Below are 19744 nucleotides of genomic sequence, written 5' to 3' on the forward strand. Positions count from 1 at the left end.
TGGAAGGCATCAGTCTGGGGTCAGTGCCCTACACCCTACGCCCTCCGTCCAACTCAGCGTGCCATATGCAATCAAAAAGGAAATCTGAGAGCAGAAGCAAGAATTTATATTGACAGAACAGACCCATACACAGAATTATACACCATGACACCTTCTTCCGTTTGCGCCAGTGACACACACTTATCTTGACAAATTCAAAAAAAGCTTGAAATATCAGTGCCTGGAGAAGAGGATGCTCAGGGCAACCATCTAAATGCTGAGCCTGACTTGGAATGCCAGAAGCAAGAATCCACTTGTATGAAGAGTGGATTGCACGGTTATATAAGATCCCTGACTGCCCAGAGCTGTCCTTCACTGGAAACAGGATACTCAAAAACGGGGAAAACGGTGCCTGGCTTTGGGAAGGCTCTAGGTTGTCAATGAAGGGGATCTATGTCACTGCAGGTGTTGTTGTACTCCCGGGAGCCAGCCTGGTTAGGGAACATGGGAGTTGTAGTCCAAGGACCACATGTCCAGGGATGAAAATCCAAAATGGCAACTGGGGACAGGAAGCAGGCACTTAAGAAAGAGTTGGAAAAGTTTCAGAAAAGAGCCTCCAGAATGATTGAGGTCATGCAGCGAGTCCCCTATGGAGAAAGGTTGTGGTGTTTGGGACTTTTTAGTTTAGAGAAATGGCAAGAGGAGATACGGTGGAAGTTTGTAAAATTATGTCTACCAGCTCCACCTGGTACGCAGGCGGAGACCCTTCCTGCCCGCAGACTGTCTCACCAGAGTGGTGCATGCTCTAGTTATCTCCCGCTTGGACTACTGCAATGCGCTCTACGTGGGGCTACCTTTGAAGGTGACCCAGAAACTGCAATTAATCCAGAACATGGCAGCTAAACTGGGAGTGGCTGCTGAGACCACATAACACCAGTCCTGAGAGATCTGCATTGGCTCCCAGTACGTTTCCGAGCACAATTCAAAGTGTTGGTGCTGACCTTGAAAGCCCTAAATGGCCTCGGTCCAGTATACCTGAAGGAGCGTCTCCACCTCCATCGTTCAGCCCGGACACTGAGATCCAGTGCCAAGGGCTTTCTGGTGGTTCCCTCATTGCGAGAAGTGAGGTTACTGGGAACCAGGCAGAGGGCCTTCTCGGTAGTGGCATCTGCCCTGTGGAACACCCTCCCTTCAGATGTGAAGGAAATAAGCAGTTATCCTATCTTTAAAAGACATCTGAAGGCAGCCCTGTTTATGGAAGTTTTTAATATTTAATGCTGTACTGTTTTTAACATTTGATTGGGAGCCGCCCAGAGTGGCTGGGGAGATTCAGCTAGATGGGCGGGGTGTAAATAATAAATTATTATTATTATTATTATTATTATTATTATTATTATTATTACTATGCATAGTAATGGAGAAAGTGAATAGAGAAGTTTTCCTTTCTCTGTCATAACACTAGAAGTCATGGGCATCTGATGAAGCTGAATGTTGGAAGATTCATGACAGATAAAAGGAAGTCCTATGGAACTCCCTCCCACAGGAGGCAGTGATGGCTATTACGGTAACTTGGATAGCTTTAAAAGAGCATTAGAGAAATTAACGGAAGAGAAGGCTGTCAATAGCTACTACTCATGATGACCGCAATGCTTCTGAACACTGGTTGCTAGAAACCACAAGAGGGGAGAGTGTTTCTCACGTGCTAGAATCCTGCTCGCTGGTTTCCCACAGGCATCTATTTGGCCTCTTTGAGAAGAGGGTCCTGGGCTAGACGGTCCACTGGCCTGATCCAGCAGGGCTCTTCTTACTTTCTTATGAGGTGTCCTCAAAGCATGAAATGCTTGCTCTGAGGCTAAGGCTTTAAAGAGCCTGTTGTGCTGGGATTGGCTCTTGGGGAGCAGCTGACTGGTGGATCAGGAAGGCTAGTATTGCAATCAAGGTGGCACCCCTGAGGCACAGAACTGCAAGCTAAGGAAACAGCTGTGTTAGAACCCAGTCTGCTCTTCCACCTAAGGTTTTTCTCAAGGCTTGTTGGTTGTGCCAGGAAAGGGCCAAAGCTCAGTGGCAGTTGCTTTGCATGCAGAGGTTCTATCCTCTCTTGCATCTCCAGGTGAGGTGGGAAAGCCCCCTTTTATGAAAATCTGGAGAGCCATCGTGTCATGAGTCCCAATGAGATGTCAGACCACGGCGAGGGCTGGGAAGAGTTACCAGTTGACAACCTAGGGGAAGAACCTTAGCAGCTTGAGATGGGTTGAGAACCAAGTCTTGAAAGACCTACATTGGCTCCCAGTACGTTTCTGAGCACAATTCAAAGTGTTGGGGCTGACCTTGAAAGCCCTAAATGGCCTCGGTCCTGTATACCTGAAGGAGCGTCTCCACCCCCATTGTTCTGCCCGGACACTGAGGTCCAGCGCCGAGGGCCTTCTGGCGGTTCCCTCACTGTGAGAAGCCAAGCTACAGGGAACCAGGCAGAGGGCCTTCTCGGTAGTGGCACCCACCCTGTGGAACGCCCTCCCATCAGATGTCAGTTGGTAGAGAATGAGGCTGTTCATCTCAGGGTTGTGGGTTCAAGACCCAGGTTGGGCAAAAGATTCTTGCATTGCAGGGGGTTGGACTAGATGACCCTCGTGGTCCCTTCGAACTCTACAATTCTTTGAGTCTTTGAGTCTAAGATGTCAAAAAGAAGAACAACTACCAGACTTTTAGAATACATCTGAAGGCAGCCCTGTTTAGGGAAGCTTTTAATGTTTAATAGACTATTGTATTTTAATATTCTGTTGGAAGCAGCCCAGAGTGGCTGGGGGGGCCCGGCCAGATGGGCGGGGTATAAATAATAAATTGTTGTTGTTGTTGCTGTTGTTGCTGTTATAGTGTCAGACTGTGACTCGATAGACCAGTATTGAAATCCCCACTCTGACATAGAGCTCACTGGGTGCCCTTGGGCCAGCTGCTGCCTCTCAGCCTAACTTACCTTGCAAGGTTGTTGTAGGGTTTACTGTATTTTTCACTCTGTAAGATGCACCCGACCATAAGACGCACCTAGTTTTAGAGGAGGAGAACAAATATTCTCTCCCTCTCTGCGCACCGCCTCTCCAGCGAAGCAAAGTCAGAACAGCAAGAAGGATTGCTGCACAGCGAAAGCAGCGATCCCTCTTGCTGTTCTGGCTTTTGGGATAGCCGTGCCAAGCCTCTTCAGGGCAGGGGGAGCGTTCCTCCCGCACCGATCCCTCTTGCTGTCCTGGCTTCAGCGATAGCTGTGCAGCCTGCATTTGCTCCATAACACACACACACACATTTCCCCTTACTTTTTAGGAGGGGGAAAGTGCGTCTTATAGAGCAAAAAATACGGTAAATGAGGAGGGTGAGAACCAACCATGGATGCCACCTTGAGCTCTTTGGAGAAAAAGGTGGGATATAAATGCAGTAAACAAATGATGATAATAAATAATAAATGAGCCTTGAGTGAAAAAGGGCCCTTGGGGGAAGCTGGGATGAGGCATCAGATTCCAGGGAGGGCAGCGTATCAGCTTGGCACTCTGCTCTGTTCCCTCTCACATCACCCAGACACTATGTGCCCGCTTCACCCCCTGATCCCATGCCAGCCTCACCTCCAGTTCTGACACCGCCCTGGTACTGCCAGAGCCTGCCTTGCAAACAGAATCCATCTCCCAGTCTGCTTTTGAGCTGCCACCGATGCCTCCTCCATTGCCCATGTCACAGAGATGCCAGTGCTGGCAGACATAGGCAGCTGGGTCCAGCCCTCCAGAAGGACTCCCTGTTTGCTTGCCCAGTCCAACATTCTTGCCATACTGAAGTTGTGCCCGCCCCCTTCCTTTATAAGGGAACTCAAGAGTTTGTGCCACCTGTGGGACCAACGTCTTAGCTCGGTCAGCTGTGCAGAGCACCTGTTGCACCTTTGATCTTTACTTTGCCTATTTGCCACAACAACCATTTGGGCATTGAAAATATTGGAAGAAACCCTGTTGCGAGTTTTGAGTTCATCCTGCAGCGAGATCCAGAACATGCTGCCAGGCAGTAACACCAATGATGGGCCAACGATCTAAGGCAGCTTTCTATGGTACCACAGCCCTGAAGGAGCACCAAAGTTAGTGTTGCATGGAGTTAAGCAGAATTCAGACAAATTGTCATGTTCTGGTTCACGGGTGATCATAGTCCCGGCTGGGGACGTCAGGACCGGGGGCAAGATGGCGGGGTGGGAGCAGGAACGGGAGTCTAGAAGGCAGGAGTCAGGAAGCCAAGAGTTCAAGGGTCAGAGCCGGGAGTCAAAAAGCCAAGAGTCTGAGGGTCAGGAAGCAAGGAGTCACGAAGTCAAGGGTCCGAGGATCAAGAAGCAAGGAGTCACGAAGTCAGGGGTCCGAGGATCAAGAAGCAAGGAATCACAAAGTCAGGGGTCCGAGGATCAAGAAGCAAGGAGTCAAGGAACCAAACACAGCAAGGCAGGGAACGTGTTGCTGTGGCCAAGAGCCGAAGGGAAAATGCTGACCTTATATCCCTTCCCGGCTCTTGCCACCAGGTGCTCTGAGTTACCAATTGGCCTCACCTGTGCGGCCGCGCCTTGCCTCTCCAGAACAAACTTAGGAAGGCCCCAGTCCTGCAAAGTCCTATTGGTCACAGGGCCCGGCTCCTGCACGCACAACTGACACAAATCCACCCAAAGATCCCTACTGTTGCAGAGGTCTGTGCCCAGGAGGAAATACCTCCAGGTTGCTCCTCTACAATCCTTGCTGGTCTGCATCTCCTAGTTTGTTTTGTTCCTCTAAAAAGTTTCCAGACTAAGACCCCTCATGTGAATACGAACAAGAGCTTGCAAACGAGCCACATTACTGTAGAGCTGGAAAGAACCCCAACTTCTGGCAAGGAATCACAGCTTGGGCTGGGAAACAGACAGACAGACAGGCAGAGACAGGGGGACTTACGGTGACACGAAACGGCGTCGTGGCAGCCGGCTCCATGCTGGGGTTCTTCTCTGCCCCCCCGCTGGGCAGACCACGCCGCTGCCCTGCCCTCTCTGGTGGGGACTCTGTGAAAAGCAGAGAAAAGGAGAATGTTGGGGACCACCTCAGAAAGAGGAGCTGCGTGTGCACATGCAAGAATCACAACAACGGCACATCGCTGCAGGTGGGCTATGCCACAGGTAGTGGGTCCCCGTGGGAAAAGCCACTTGAAAGTTTGTCTCTCTCAGCCCGTCACTCGAGGATGTTTTGTTTTGCTGACAACTTCCCATGCAAACAGAGTTTAAAGTCAAGAGACCTTCCAAGTGCATTTCGTAATTGCTAGGTGACTTTGTTGCTCAGTTCAATCTTTTTACATAGTATTTTATGCTTTGTGGTACTTCTTACATAAAGGACACAAGGACACAAGAAGCGCCTGCAAGTGAAATGTGAAATCAAATGGGAACATGAGATAGGGAACACATAGCAACAGACCTTCCAGGGCCTTATTTGTAACAGAGCCATTCAGACGGGGTTTAAAAAAGTGTTACAAGCAAACATAGATAAAAACCAACTTCTTGATTTCACACAGAATTTGAAAAAAATTGATGCAGTTTTTGAAGATGCAACCTGCCATCTTGATTTTAGCTAGATGGACCAATGGACTAACACAATGTAAGGCAAGTCCCTGTGTTCCTAATGAGGAACAATAATGGATTGCAATGGAGAGGAAGGAGTAGGGCAAAATGAAATACAACTCGCATCAACCCTGACTGACCACTGGCTGTGCTGGCCTCCCATCCCTGGGACCCCCATGGGTGTACGTGAAGTAGGTTGTCTGGATCAGGGCTCATAAGTCAGCTAAGGCAAGTGTCAATTGTGAAGCGAGCCAGACCCAACGAAAAGCACCTGCAAGCTCAGAGAGAATTCAGGCTCTTGAACGAATAAGTACCCTTCAGTTTCCAAGACAATCAATATGCAAAAGGCGGAGAGAGAGAAAGGGAGGGAGGGAAGGAGACAGTCAGAAGGCATTACTAATCACTGCACTTAGCCAAACATTCAAGAACATCATTCAAGTACAATATTTCACCAACGGGCGTGCCTGATCACAAATATTACGACATTGCAACGACCCACAGCTGGGAGCTCACCGTCAAGAGAACCAGGCTCGCTTCTGCAGTGCGGGGTGGGCATGGGTGATTAAAGCACAAAGGACCTTGCTTTGTGGAGGAGCTTGAGGGTAAATAGGCACCTTGGGGAACAGAATCAGGTTCTTGACACAAGAGGTACAAAGCTCACATAGAGTCAGATATGAGAAATTCCATGTATAACTCCATCACTAAGTTGTGGGGTTCCCTCTCTGCAGAGGTGTGTCTGGCTTCTTCATTGTGCAGCTTTTAGGTAAAGGTAAAGGGACCCCTGACCATTAGGTCCATTCGCGGATGACTCTGGGGTTGCGGCGCTCAACTTGTTTTATTGGCTGAGGGAGCCGGTGTACAGCTTCCGGGTCATGTGGCCAGCATGACTAAGCCACTTCTGGCGAACCAGAGCAGCGCACGGAAACACTGTTTACCTTCCCACTAGAGCAGTACCTATTTATCTACTTGCACTTTGAGATGCTATTGAACTGCTAGGTTTGCAGGAGCTGGGACCGAGCAACAGGAGCTCACCCCTTCGTGGGGATTTGAACCGCTGACCTTCTTATTGGCAAGCCCTAGGCTCTGTGGTTTAGACCACAGCGCCACCCACGTGCAGCTTTTGGTAAATGCTAAAGAAACGCCTCTTTGCCTTGGTCTTTGGCACCTGAAATGTGTATTCTCAGGCTCTGCCCTATTCTTGCAAATGCAATCATAGAATTATAGGATGGAAGAGACCCCAAGGGTCTGTAATGCAGGAATCTCAGCTAAAGCACTGGCGGAGGAAGAGGGGGGCAGGCGGAGTGCACCGCCCCTGGCAGCGCGATCCCGGTGGGGTTCCATCGCATTACTACTAAATAATCCTGAAACACACTATCTGAAGTTCTTCAGCCACCCTCAAAGATCCCGTCTTTTCTTTCTGGCTGACACTTATACCTGGGACTCCCTACTCAAACACCTGCAGGTTGTCCCCTCTCCAGATTCTTGCCAGGCTCTCCTCAAAACATTTGGCATAACCCCACTATCCCTCGAGTTCTTATGCTCTGCCTAACCCCATGCATCCAAAATATCCATTCTTTATATTTCTGAATGACTCCCCTCCCCTGGATAGTGAGCGGGCGGGAGGGGGGTGAGGACTGAAATAGTTAAAATCACAATGCAAAAGGTTAAAGCAAAAACATTTAGATGTTCAAAGCACCACAGTTCAGAAGAACAGTTTCAGTGACATCAGCATAACTCAGAAATAAAAGCAAAGTTGCATAAAAGCTGCTATATACAGAAGCAGAGAATGTTGTTGTTGTTAAGAAATACAATAAAAAACCTAGGAGAAAAATGGCGTAGGGGATGAGCTGTGGGTGGGGGAGACGTTAGATTCAGTTCACAGCAAAAGGTTGTTGTTGTTGTTTAGTCATTTAGTCATGTCCGACTCTTCGTGACCCCATAAACCAGAGCACACCAGGCACTCCTGTCTTGCACTGCCTCCCGCAGTTTGGTCAAACTCATGCTGGTAGCTTTGAGAACACTGTCCAACCATCTCGTCCTCTGTCGTCCCCTTCTCCTTGTGCCCTCCATCTTTCCCAACATCAGGGTCTTTTCCAGGGAGTCTTCTCTTCTCATGAGGTGGCCAAAGTATTGGAGCCTCAGCTTCAGGATCTGTCCTTCCAGTGAGCACTCAGGGCTGATTTCCTTCAGAATGGAGAGGTTTGATCTTCTTGCAGTCCATGGGACTCTCAAGAGTCTCTTCCAGCACCATAATTCAAAAGCATCACTTCTTCAGCGATCAGCCTTCTTTATGGTCCAGCTCTCACTTCCCTACATCACTACAGTGAAAGGTAAACCTACCTAATTTGCACTTTCTGGAATGAAACACAAAAGCCTCAAAATTTACACTTTTCTGAATTTTGAATTTTGCAATGCAGTTCTCCATTCAAATGGTGGATAGAAGAATGCATACACTGGGGCAAAGTGTCCATAAAATGCATCCATTTGCAAAAACAATATCAGAGAAACACAAATTATTAGGGTAAACTACTTCTCAAAAAGTTGGTCATTAGGCAAAATTACATACAAGTACCTGTGCATTAGGAGGTATTTGCCTCAAAATGCTGGTGAATTTTAATGAAGACTTTAAAAGCCATTTCCAACTCGTGGAAATATTTAGAACTGAACTTCAGTGTGAGAACCTGAAATTGGCAGATTCACCCATCCCTAAGGGGTGAAACCTCCCTAAGAAGAGTAGTTTACCAGTGAAGTGCTTTACATGACTACTCAGGAGTAAGTCCCACTGAGTTCAATGATACTTACTCTTAGGTAGGTGTACATAGGTTTGGTCAGGACAAATCCAGATGTGCTCCAGAGGTATATAGACAAAGCAGTGCATAACTTTTGAAAAAAAGTTGGTGCTGGAGCTCCGGTGTCTATGTAAGTCCTGGCACATGGTCTGGAAGGAGAAACCAGTCTTCCATTCCTAGAACATGGGCACAGCCTGAGATACTGTGGAAGTCTGAAATGCTACATTTGGAGGACTGTGTATAAGCAGTGGTGGGGGCGTGGCATGGAGGGAGCCTGCTGTGTCCCCCCAGGTCATGGTTGACCTGGGGTTGGAGCTGCAGCTTGGTGCGAGAAAGTTGCCTTGGCAGGGGTGGTGAGTATGCCATTGATTCGCCTCTCTCCCGCCCCGGCTTGACCTGGGAGTGGAACTGTGGCTGGTGGCATTGGGCCGTCACGCAAGGAAGCTGTCTCCACAGCTCCCTCACGCGCCAGAGCCAGCCTCCGATGAGGAAGCCTGTTGTGGGGGCACCTTGCCACAGACCCTCAAAAAAATATGCTCAGGGCCCACTACCCATACCCACCCCATGGTACTCCACTGTTTGCAGACAGTTTGTGTGGATTTCCATCAAGAAAGGATATTCCATCAAAAAATTCTATTCTATAAGGTGCAGAAATTTATTATTATTATTATTATTATTATTATTATTAATAATAATTTATACCCCACCCATCTAGCTGGGCTTCCCCAGCCACTCTGGGCGGGTTCCAACAAAATATTAAAATACACCAAACATTAAAAGCTTCCCTAAACAGGGCTTCCTTCATATGTCTTCTAAAAGTCTGGTAGTTGTTCTTCTCTTTGACATCTGGTGGGAGGGCATTCCACAGGGCGGGTGCCACCACCGAGAAGGCCCTCTGCCTGGTTCCCTGTAACTTGGCTTCTTGCAGGGAGAGAACCGCCAGAAGGCCCTCGGCGCTGGACCTCAGTATCCAGGCAGAATGATGGGGGTGGAGACGCTCCTTCGGGTATATTGGACCGAGGCCGTTTAGGGCTTTAAAGATCAGCAAAAGGGGGGGGGGCAAAACAGCACAAGCCTAGTGATCCCAGCAGCTCCTCCCAGCGGCTCCTGCTCCAACAAGGCAGTTGTGAGGACTGATGGCCCACGCCTTCTCACCACTTCCTAAGGCTACTCCTCTCCAGAAGTGAGTGTTCCAGTTTGTGAATGTTCTTTTGGAAGCTGAATGTCCAGTGGCACTTTTGCTCCTGCAGCCAATCAGAAGCCGCACCTTGGAAGGCAAATGTTTTGAATGTCGAACAGACTTCTGGAACGGATTCCATTCAGCTTCCAAGGTACGTCTGTACTTCTTCACACAGTGCATAGTTAAACTATGGAACCGAATTCCACAGGATGCTGTGATGGACACCCATTTGGATGGCTTTGGAAGAGGACAGGACAAATTCACTGAGAACTTGAGGGTGCACGCAGCTGGAAGCAATAATGCTTATGAGTACTAGTTGCAACTGGTTGGTCACTGTGAGAATAAGATTCTGGACTAGACAGGGCGATTGCCCTGATTCAGCAGGCTCTTCTTATTAAATGAATGAATGAATGAGGGTCTGCTCAGATCCCTGCTGCAAAAACCAAGGAGCTAAAATAATAATGTGCATTGTTCCCAATAGATGCACTGCGTGTGCCCCACTTGTAGTTCACATATACATTCCAGAGTAACGGACGAGAATGATGATCAGAATTCATGTGATGGGCTCACTTTGCTGAAGCTAAGCAGATCTGGGCTTAGCTGGTGCCTGGACCACCTGGGAACCCTGTGGATGAGCCTGCCTTGAATCCCAGCTTAGAAGAAAGGAGGGGCATAAATTATTGCTGAGCCCAAAGCTCTCAGTCAAAAACTTTTGGTACAAAATGGGGAAGGGAGTGAGAGTAAAATTGCCTTCCTGCCTATGCCTTCCTCTGCTTCAAGTTTTACAAATAAAACAATATTTTATTATTCAGTTAAAGACCCATTAAAAGCAAGATACAGTATAATCCAAAACCACACCATTCCTAATACAGAATGTAATACACATATATAAAGCAAGAACATGATTTTTTAAACACACACACACACACACACACACATTTAAACTGATAGACTCCCTTTGTGAATTTTTGAAGCAACAAAGAGAAACTGTGCAACTCCATTATTGCTAGAAGTCTAGCAAATGCTGTCATTGCATTATTTTCCATCAGGCAATAAGTCAGCCAAATATCACTCAAGCGTCTTTCCTGGTATTTTCATAGCATAGATGTAAACCATCTATTTGGTCATCTCTGTAAAAAGTTGCATACGAAAAGAACATGAATTGAAGTTCCCATTTCTCTGTCAGCACAGCAGCAGAATGGTCCATTTTGCAGCAGCAGTAAGAGGCCTTACTGGGAGATGACATCCCCACCCCAGGGGCAGAAATTGGAACAAATTGGTGGTATTTTCATTCAATCCTGATATAAATTTATTTTTAAAATGTATAAGTTGCCATACATCTGAAGATGGACACCATGTTTTTTGAAATGGCAATAGCTATTAACCCAACAATTAAGAGGAATAATAAAAACCAGTCAACTAGTTTAAAAATACCATAATTCAACATCCTTGGGCAATAATACTAAAAAATAGGTCAGAGGCAGCAATGTCTCTGAATGTCAGTTGCTGAAAACCACCGAAGGCGAGAGGGCTCTTGTGCTCAGGTTTCTCATAATGGGCGTCTGGTTGGCCACTGTGAGAACAAGACGCTAGACTAGATGGGCCATGGGCCGATCCAGCAGACTGTTCTGATGCCCTTTTTGTAAAGCCATCCAGGTTGGTGGCCATCACCACATCAAGTTGATCTGCAAGTTCTGCCTTGAGTCTGGTCCTCATGAGTCTGGGAAGTGAGATGGGACTGGGCTGGGCTGCACTGGTGAGATTTCATTTGAAGGACAGCACACTGAGCAATTATCTCAGGTCTCATGTTGGATCTTGATGGGGGCTGCTCCCAGGCTCTGGAATTCCCTCGCTTGAGAAGCCAGACTGGTTTCCTCCTTGTTGTCCCTCCACCAACAGGGGAAGACTGTGTTGTTCTGACAGGCCTTTGGCAACTGGCTGTTATCTAAGGAAAGGGCTTTTAATAGTGCGGTGCTGCTTTCACTGCATTTTAACAGATTTGTTATATATATATATATATATATATATATATATATATACTTCTATTAATGTTTGATTGTTTGTTAACTATTATCTTTCAGATGTTTTTAGCTTTTTGCATTATATCAGTGCCGTTTTTAGTATGTGAGTCCTGGACTGCAGAAAATGTGCCGCAGAAATAACAACAATTTGATTGGCTAGAACATGACCCAACAGTACCATCAGCAAACATTGGTTTGTTGGCATCCTCCCAACTGTTTTGCTGCATCACCATGCCCCTAAGTGGCCTGCTCAAGTCTCAAAAGGCTTGCAAAAACAACTCTCCGCTCCAGAAATACATTTTGGCTCTGCCCCTTGAAAGCTAGTGGGGTGAATCTTCCAGAGACTCGCCTTAATCAGAAGAGTGCAGGTGAGCTGGCTGAGAGGCCTGGAAGCCTCAGCAAGAGCCCTGGCTCCCAGCGGCCCGCTCATTCTGCCCAGTTGGCATTTGTGCCATGTTCTAATGAAGCCCCTTCCTCCTCTTTTAAACCCGGAACGGGATCTCCTTTCATATCTCAACCCCATGCCACTAATCCCTCCTTTACAGACTGTTAACTTCTCTGGATTCTGAGGCCACTTGTATCATTACTGAGAGATTTGGAGGGTTTTAAGTTAATAACATGCCACCGGCAAATGCCATCCCAGAGTGCTAAACCCCTGAATCTGCTGTGATCTCAAGCCAATAAGTGGACAAATGAAGGTATAATCTGCAAATTGCTGGGAGGACTGTCTGCTTGTGCAGGACAAGGAAACATCCCCTAATGAATACCTTGGAAAGGGCAACTCCTCCTGCAAGAACAGGCTGCCTTGCCGACGGTGCCTTGTACCTGGGATATAGTTGCTAATAAACACAGTCCCAAAAAAACAAGGGAATGAGGCCCTGAAGCTCAAGCAAGGCAGACTCACAGACTCATTTGCTCTCTCCGCAACCCATGAGAGAACAGCTGGGGCTGGTCCCCAGGAAAAACTGCCAGGGAATGCAGAGTTGAATTTACTTGATTTTGGCTCCCCACAGCCTGCCTCACATCCCGGGATCCCTGGGCGGGTCCCAACATAACAACGAAGACTCAGTTTAAACCTCAGAGAAAATGCAATCAAAATAATGCAGCAGCATCAGTTAACAGTAGCAGTCATGCCCAAAGGCCTGAACAAGCAGCCAGCTTCTTACCAGGCACCCGAATGGCACTACCAGAGGTGCCAACTGAATTTCAGGGTGGGAGAGGGCATTCCAGAGTGGGGGAACCACCACAGAAAAGGTCCACCTCTGCCTTATTACCAAAGGTACAGTTCCTAGCACTGTGGCATTAATGAGGGCATCCCCAGAAGATCTGAACTCACAGGCAGACATGTGCAGAGAGGCAATCCCTTAAGTATTCAAGGTCCAGGTTGTTTGGGACTCTATATATCAGAAGAATGTAAGTAGAGTCTATTGTATATCAAAGCACCAGAACTCATGGACATTCAATGAAGATGAATGTTAGAGGATTCAGGACAGAGAAAAGCAAGCAATTGTTCATGAAGCACAAACTATGGAAGTTGCTCCCTCAGTAGGCAGTGCTGGCCACCAACTTAGATGGCTTTAAAATGGAATTAACAGTAATTTATGGAGGAGAGAACTACCAATGGCCATAATGGCTATGCTCTACAGTTGGGAGACAGCAATACTTCCAAATGCCAGCTGGTGGAAACTACTGGAGGGGAGAATGATGCTCTTGTGCTTGAATCCTGCTTGCTGTTTTCCCACTGTGCTGGGCCCAGGTAACCCGTGAAACGCAGTCCAGGACTGGTCCAGAATCCGAAGGTTCTGCTGGGAGTCAGTCCGACAGGGCCAAGGCAGGACACGAGGCAGGAAACCAGGCAAGGACAGGTACAGGATCTCAGGCAGGATCTAGCATACAGCAACGTTGCTCCCGCAACCTGGGGCAGGGTCCGACAGTCTTTTATCTTTGTCGGGGTAGCGGCCAGTCCTGATCACCTCCCTTTGTTGCCTGAAGATGAGCACTCCTTCTGCAAGTACTCAGGTCTCTCCTCTCAGACCTCGGTCTCTGCAGCTCGTGAGATGTCGGTGGGTTACTGGACCCAGGGGCCGCCTCAGCCTCCCCTGCCCCAACTGGTAGTGGAGCAGCTGTAAGTGATGGCCCAGCTGAAGGCAACGAGGTAATCCCCATATCTGGAGCCAGGACAGGCTTAGGCCCCTGACTTGGCCCAGTTGGTGTTTGTTGCAGGGGAACCTGTGCAGACTGGGGCTTTCAGAATCAGGCCCCAGACTTGGTTCAGGTGATGCCTGATGCAAAGGATCTGGTGCAGACTGAGTCTCCTCTGGTTCCGAGTCCGAGCCCCAGTCCCAGGCCATCACACCCACGGGGATCTGGCTGGTCATTGTGAGAACAGGATGGGCAACTGGCCTGATCCAGCAGGGCCCTTCTTCTTAGGACTTTTCTGATGGCAAGAGTTCAACAGTGGAACGGATGACCTTGGAGGTGGGGACTCACCTTCGTTGGAGGTTTTTAAACAAAGGTTGGATGGCCATCTATCAGGGGTTCCTTAGGTGTGATTTCTGCATTGCAGAAGTTTGGGCTAGATGGTCCTTGGGTGGCCCTTCCAACTCTACAATTCTAGGTTGGCTACTCCTGGTGTAGACGTTACTGAGCTCAATGGACCAATGTCAAACTCTGGACAAGGCAGCTTCCTATCATCCAGACTTTGCCTGTTTCTGCTTGAGACTGTACAGAACCTGGCAGAATGGAGCTAAGGCCCATGTCTGGGGTACTGCCGCTGCTATAAACACCTGAATGCATACATATTTGCATAGTAGCACTGCAAATTTAGGGACACAGGTGGCGCTGTGGGTTAAACCACAGAGCCTAGGACTTGCTGATCAGAAGGTCAGCGGTTTGAATTCTCGCAACGGGGTGAGCTCCTGTTGCTCGGTCCCTGCTCCTGCCAACCCAGCAGTTCAAAAGCACGTCAAAGTGCAAGTAGATAAATAGGTACTGCTCCAATGGGAAGGTAAATGGCGTTTCCGTGCGCTGCTCTGGTTTGCTAGAAGCGGCTTAGTCATGCTGGTCACATGACCCAGAAGCTGTACGGCAGTTCCCTCGGCCAGTAAAGTGAGATGAGCGCCGCAACTCCAGAGTCGACCATGACTGGACCTAATGGCCAGGGGCCCCTTTACCTTTACTGCAAATTTCTCCCATAGTGAAAACAGCCCCAAAAGCAAAGGGTTAAGTCTATGTGCTCACATTTCAGGTTTTAAGGGGAGGAAACATTTCAGCTTCTAGGGAAATGGCAGGCTGGGGAAATGCTACTGCAGGACACATTTAAATGCTGTTATGCCCCATTGGCACCTATTAATGGTAACAATTAGCACTTTCCATACTTTTTTCCCCTCCCTTTCCTGAGACATGTGTCCAATGCTCTGAAAGGTTAATTTCCCGCATCTTAAATGCAAGTGCTGTGCATTTACCTCATCACCCCAGGCAAGACGGGCTCCTTCCTGACAGAGTAAACCCTCCTTGTAAAGGGATTACACAGAGAAGGGAGGGCTACATCGGCTGCTGCTTGGGCCTCCTGACCTGGAGGCAGTGGGAGGCAGCCAGGCTTATGGGCATCCCAAAGGGCACGTATTTAGCCTGGAGATGAGGAGACTGAGAGCTGAAACGGTGGCCATCTTTAAATGCCTGAAGGATTGTTACGTGGGAGATGGAGCATGCTTGTTTTGTGTCGCTCCACAGGCCAGGACCCAAACCAATGGATTCAAATGACAGCAAAGGACATCCTGACTAAACGGAAGACTTTTCTTATGGTAAGAGCCATTCAGCGGCGGAAAGCGATGGACCCTCCTGCGCTGGAGGTTTTAAAAGCGAGCTTGGCTGGCCATTTCTCATGGATGCTTTAGCTGTGGTTCCTGCATTGCAGGGGGTTGCACTAGATGACCTTTGGGGACTCATTCCAACTCTGCTATTCTAGTTACAGATAGGTAGCCGTGTTGGTCTGCCATAGTCAAAACAAAATAAAAAAATTCCTTCCAGTAGCACCTTAGAAGATCTCAAAGTAGCTGTTCTATTACAAAAGAATTTCAGAAATAGACTGGAAAGAGAAGCTGCTGAATTGCAACTTATTACCAAACTCAAGGGACGCGGGTGGCGCTGTGGGTAAAAGCCTCAGCGCCTAGGGCTTGCCGATCGAAAGATCGGCGGTTCGAATCCCTGCGGCGGGGTGCGCTCCCGCTGCTCGGTCCCAGCGCCTGCCAACCTAGCAGTTCGAAAGCACCTGCGGGTGCAAGTAGATAAATAGGGACCGCTTACCAGCGGGAAGGTAAACGACGTTTCCGTGTGCGGCTCTGGCTCGCCAGAGCAGCGATGTCACGCTGGCCACGTGACCCGGAAGTGTCTCCGGACAGCGCTGGCCCCCGGCCTCTTGAGTGAGCTGGGCGCACAACCCCAGAGTCTGTCAAGACTGGCCCGTACGGGCAGGGGTACCTTTACCTTTACCTTACCAAACTTAAAACCATGGAGAGACCTGGTCTGAACAAAGACATTGGATTCTTATCTCATTATACATGACAAAGCCATTTTTCACCTTCTCACCCCTTGCTTTTTCCTGTAAGACCTATTGCAGTCGTTAAGAGTCGTCAACAGGCTCATCACAGCTATCTGCCAATCACCCAATCCCACCACCCTTCTGAGTAATACCCCTCCCCACCTTCTCACTATATAGAAGGGTCTGGTGACTTTTGTTTCAGTGTATCTGAAGAAGTGTGCATGCACACGAAAGCTCATACCTAGAACTAACTTAGTTGGTCTTTAAGGTGCTACTGGAAGGAATTTTTTTATTTTGTTTCTACTATTCTAAAGTGTGAAGCAATAGAGGTTAAAAATGAGGGACCCCCAAAGGTGGGCTTGGGTGCCAAATGCATCCCCCTTGGGACTGGGTCCACGGAAACAGCCTTTACCAACTCTGCTTTGCACTTTCCTTGAGTTCTTTTCTGGCCTCATTGGAATGTGTTCTTCATCCGTGTTAGTGCCTCTTGAATATCTGGATGGAAAACACTGTGCTTGAGAATGTTTGCCTGTACAGTCATTCCTCAGGTACAGATGCTTCAGGTTGCGCATTTTCGGGTTCCGAACCCGGAAGTACCAGAAGAGGTTACTTCTGGGTTTCGGCACTCGCACATGCGCAAAACCACTTTGCGCATGCACAGAAGCACAGATGCGCCGCTGCAGGTTGCGAACGCTGTGGGTTGCGAACGTCCCTCCCGCACGGATCACATTTGCAACCCACTGTATAGGCATCTACCTGTCTTGGGAAACACTTTGGGGGTGAAGTCAAGCTGTTGGAAGGTTGCAGCGCCTGCGGTGGCTGTAGAGACCAAAGCAGGAGAGACATGTTTTGTTGCAGCTGGGGCAGAGGAAAGCGTATGGTTGTGCTGCTGCAGGTGCACCATGGCAATTCTTTTTTCTGTGAACCTCCCAGTGCTCGTTCCTCCTCTGGTCACTGCTACAGATGCAAGACCTGACTATGTCTCCAGGGACTGCGGTCATCTGCAAGGGATTCCCACACAGCAGGGTTGATGATGTTGCCAGCCTTCATGTCACATTTGCAGACATATTTGCAACCAGTGCTTCCCCCCATGGGTACTCAGAGGTACTCAGTACCAGCACCTCTTTTGTTGTTGTTAAAAAGCGTGGCACTTACTGTAAGAACTTCCAAGGTGAGTACCGGCACCTATTTTTTCCAGAAAAAAAGGCACTTTTTGTAACAGTCTGCCAACAGGCCTAGTGCCTGAAGCCAACTCCCCATTGAGCACTATATGGGAGACTTATTCCGGAAGATTACTGTGATTTCAAGGAGATAGTGATCTAACATGGTCATCTCTTCCTGCCTCTATTTAACTATCTATCCCTTCCTGGCCACTGTTTATTTCCTCTCTACCCCTTGTAAAATGTCTTTGATGGTTGCTTTTGACGTATGGTCTGGTGGCAAATGGCTAAAACCTGCACTGGCTAGTATCTACCTTTGATTTGTGGTCTGGTGGAGCGCCTTTTGACCATCTTTGATGTAGAGCAGATGAATCAGATGGCTTTTGAGCATGGCAGTGGAAGTTCGTGCACAGGCTGTTGGCCGCAGAGCTGTGCAGATGAAGGCTACCTGGTGGTCACTTCTTCAGGGCTTCCCAGTGGCAGGTTGAAATGCTTGCTTTGTAATGTATATACAGGTGGAACTCGAAAAATTAGAATATCGTGGAAAAGTTCCTTTCTTTCAGGAATTCAACTTCAAAGGTGAAACTCATATATGAGATTGACTCATGACATGCCAAGCGAGATCTGCTTCTACTTCTCAGAGGTCCAATCTTGCTTGATTTGCAATCCCTGTTTTGCTGATTTCATTGAATATTTTCATTTTCTGAGATTGTTAATTTGGGGTTTTCATCAGCTGTACACTGTGATCATCGCAATGATCACAAATCAAGGCTTGACATATCTCACTTGGCCTATCATGAGTCTATCTCATCTATGAGTTTCACCTTTGAAGTTGAATTCCTGAAAGAAAGGAACTTTTCCACGATATTCTAATTTTTCGAGTTTCACCTGTATTGCTTGTTGTTGGGGGGGGGGGAAATCTGCAATCTGCTCACACTCACATGTGTTTGTATTACTTCTGAATCTAATTTTAAAAGAAACACCTTGCATTTGGCAAGACAAGCACATCCTTGAGGGTCCTGGCATCTTCCATTCTGTGGACATGGCCATGCCAGCGTTGACGTCGCTGAGACAGAAGTGCCAACATGCTTTGAATATGGACTTGGGACAGCACCCTTTTCTTTTCTTTTCTTTTCTTTTCTTTTTTTTTTTTTTTGAGGCTCTGTCTTGCCATGTGATGCCCAAAATTTTCCTGACATAGCACATGTAGAAGGCAACAAGGCATCACTCCTGGCTGTGTGTATATGTTTGTCTGCGTGTATATGTAGAAACTTATGCGTCTTTTATGGAATGAAGCCTGCTGTGATAAGGTAAGGGTTACAGCCACCATTGCTTGCCCTTCTTTTCCCTTTGCCTTGGCCCTCAAGCTGGATGTGAGCCCTGGAAAGTTGCTCATGAGGGAGTATAGCCCACATGCCGGAAGGTTTTCTCTCCTTCTAACCCACAGAATGGCCACAAACTGGGCAAAGAAAACAGGAAACCAGGCTGCCAAAAGCACAGGGGAAAGAAAGAACGAAAGAACGAAAGAACGAAAGAACGAAAGAACGAAAGAACGAAAGAACGAAAGAACGAACAAACGAAAGAAAGAAAGAAAGAAAGAAAGAAAGAAAGAAAGAAAGAAAGAAAGAAAGAAGACAGTGAATTTGCCACCCAGAATTTGGCCCCCGCCAGCTGCTTTTGAATAACCCCCCCCATCCTAGTTTCTGAGCAAGCTACTGTTCTAAGCAACATCCACCGATGTATTATTTACTGGTATTTTTACTTGTACTTCCATCAAGTTACAGCAATGCCATGGTATGTTCTCCATAAGGTGACCAGTTGGGTCTAACGCAGAGCATCCATGGTCAAAACCTTGCTCTTTAAGGAAGCCTTTCGGGTTGGCCAAGCCTGTGGCCATCTCTCGATATGCAGCTTTCCAGAGCTGCTTGGGGGATTTCGTCAAAGCAAATTCTTATGAGAACTGACCTGAATCCACCCTCACAGACAGAACACAAAGATCAGGGTGCATTCTCTCTCGGTCTTATCACTTTCCTGAATCCTGAGGTGCAGTTTTCAGCTTAAAAGCTACCAAACGGCATCTTAAAGAACTATGTTTTAAGATATAATATAAGAGCCCAAGAAGAACCTGCTGGATCAGGTCCATACCCAGATGCTTGTGGGAAACCAGCAAGCCGGACCCGAGCACAAGAGCCTTCTTCTCCCCTGCTGTGGTTTCCAGCAACTGATGTTCAGAAGTACAGTGGTACCTCGGGTTAAGAACTTAATTCGTTCTGGAGGTCCGTTCTTAACCTGAAACTGTTCTTAACCTGAGGTACCACTTTAGCTAATGGGGCCTCCCGCCGCCGCAGTGCGATTTCTGTTCTCATCCTGAAGCAAAGTTCTTAACCTGAGGTACTATTTCTGGGTTAGCAGAGTCTGTAACCCGAAGCGTCTGTAACCTGAAGCACCTGTAACCCGAGGTACCACTGTACAGGTGCCTCTGACC

The 19744-nt window shown here is 47.9% G+C and overlaps 1 protein-coding gene across 7 annotated transcripts in view; it reads right to left on the reverse strand.

The window, feature by feature from the left end:
- Positions 1–19744, reverse strand: part of DAB2IP (DAB2 interacting protein) — a 307079-nt gene that overhangs the window by 206687 nt on the left and 80648 nt on the right. For all 7 annotated transcript variants that reach the window (XM_079961957.1, XM_079961955.1, XM_079961959.1 and 4 more), the window contains exon 2: positions 4917–5020. In XM_079961957.1, the coding sequence (XP_079818083.1) occupies positions 4917–5020 (104 nt within the window). The remainder of the gene's footprint in view (positions 1–4916; positions 5021–19744) is intronic.

This window comes from Podarcis cretensis, assembly GCF_951804945.1.
Source record: "Podarcis cretensis genome assembly, chromosome: Z".
Classification (NCBI taxonomy): domain Eukaryota; kingdom Metazoa; phylum Chordata; class Lepidosauria; order Squamata; family Lacertidae; genus Podarcis; species Podarcis cretensis.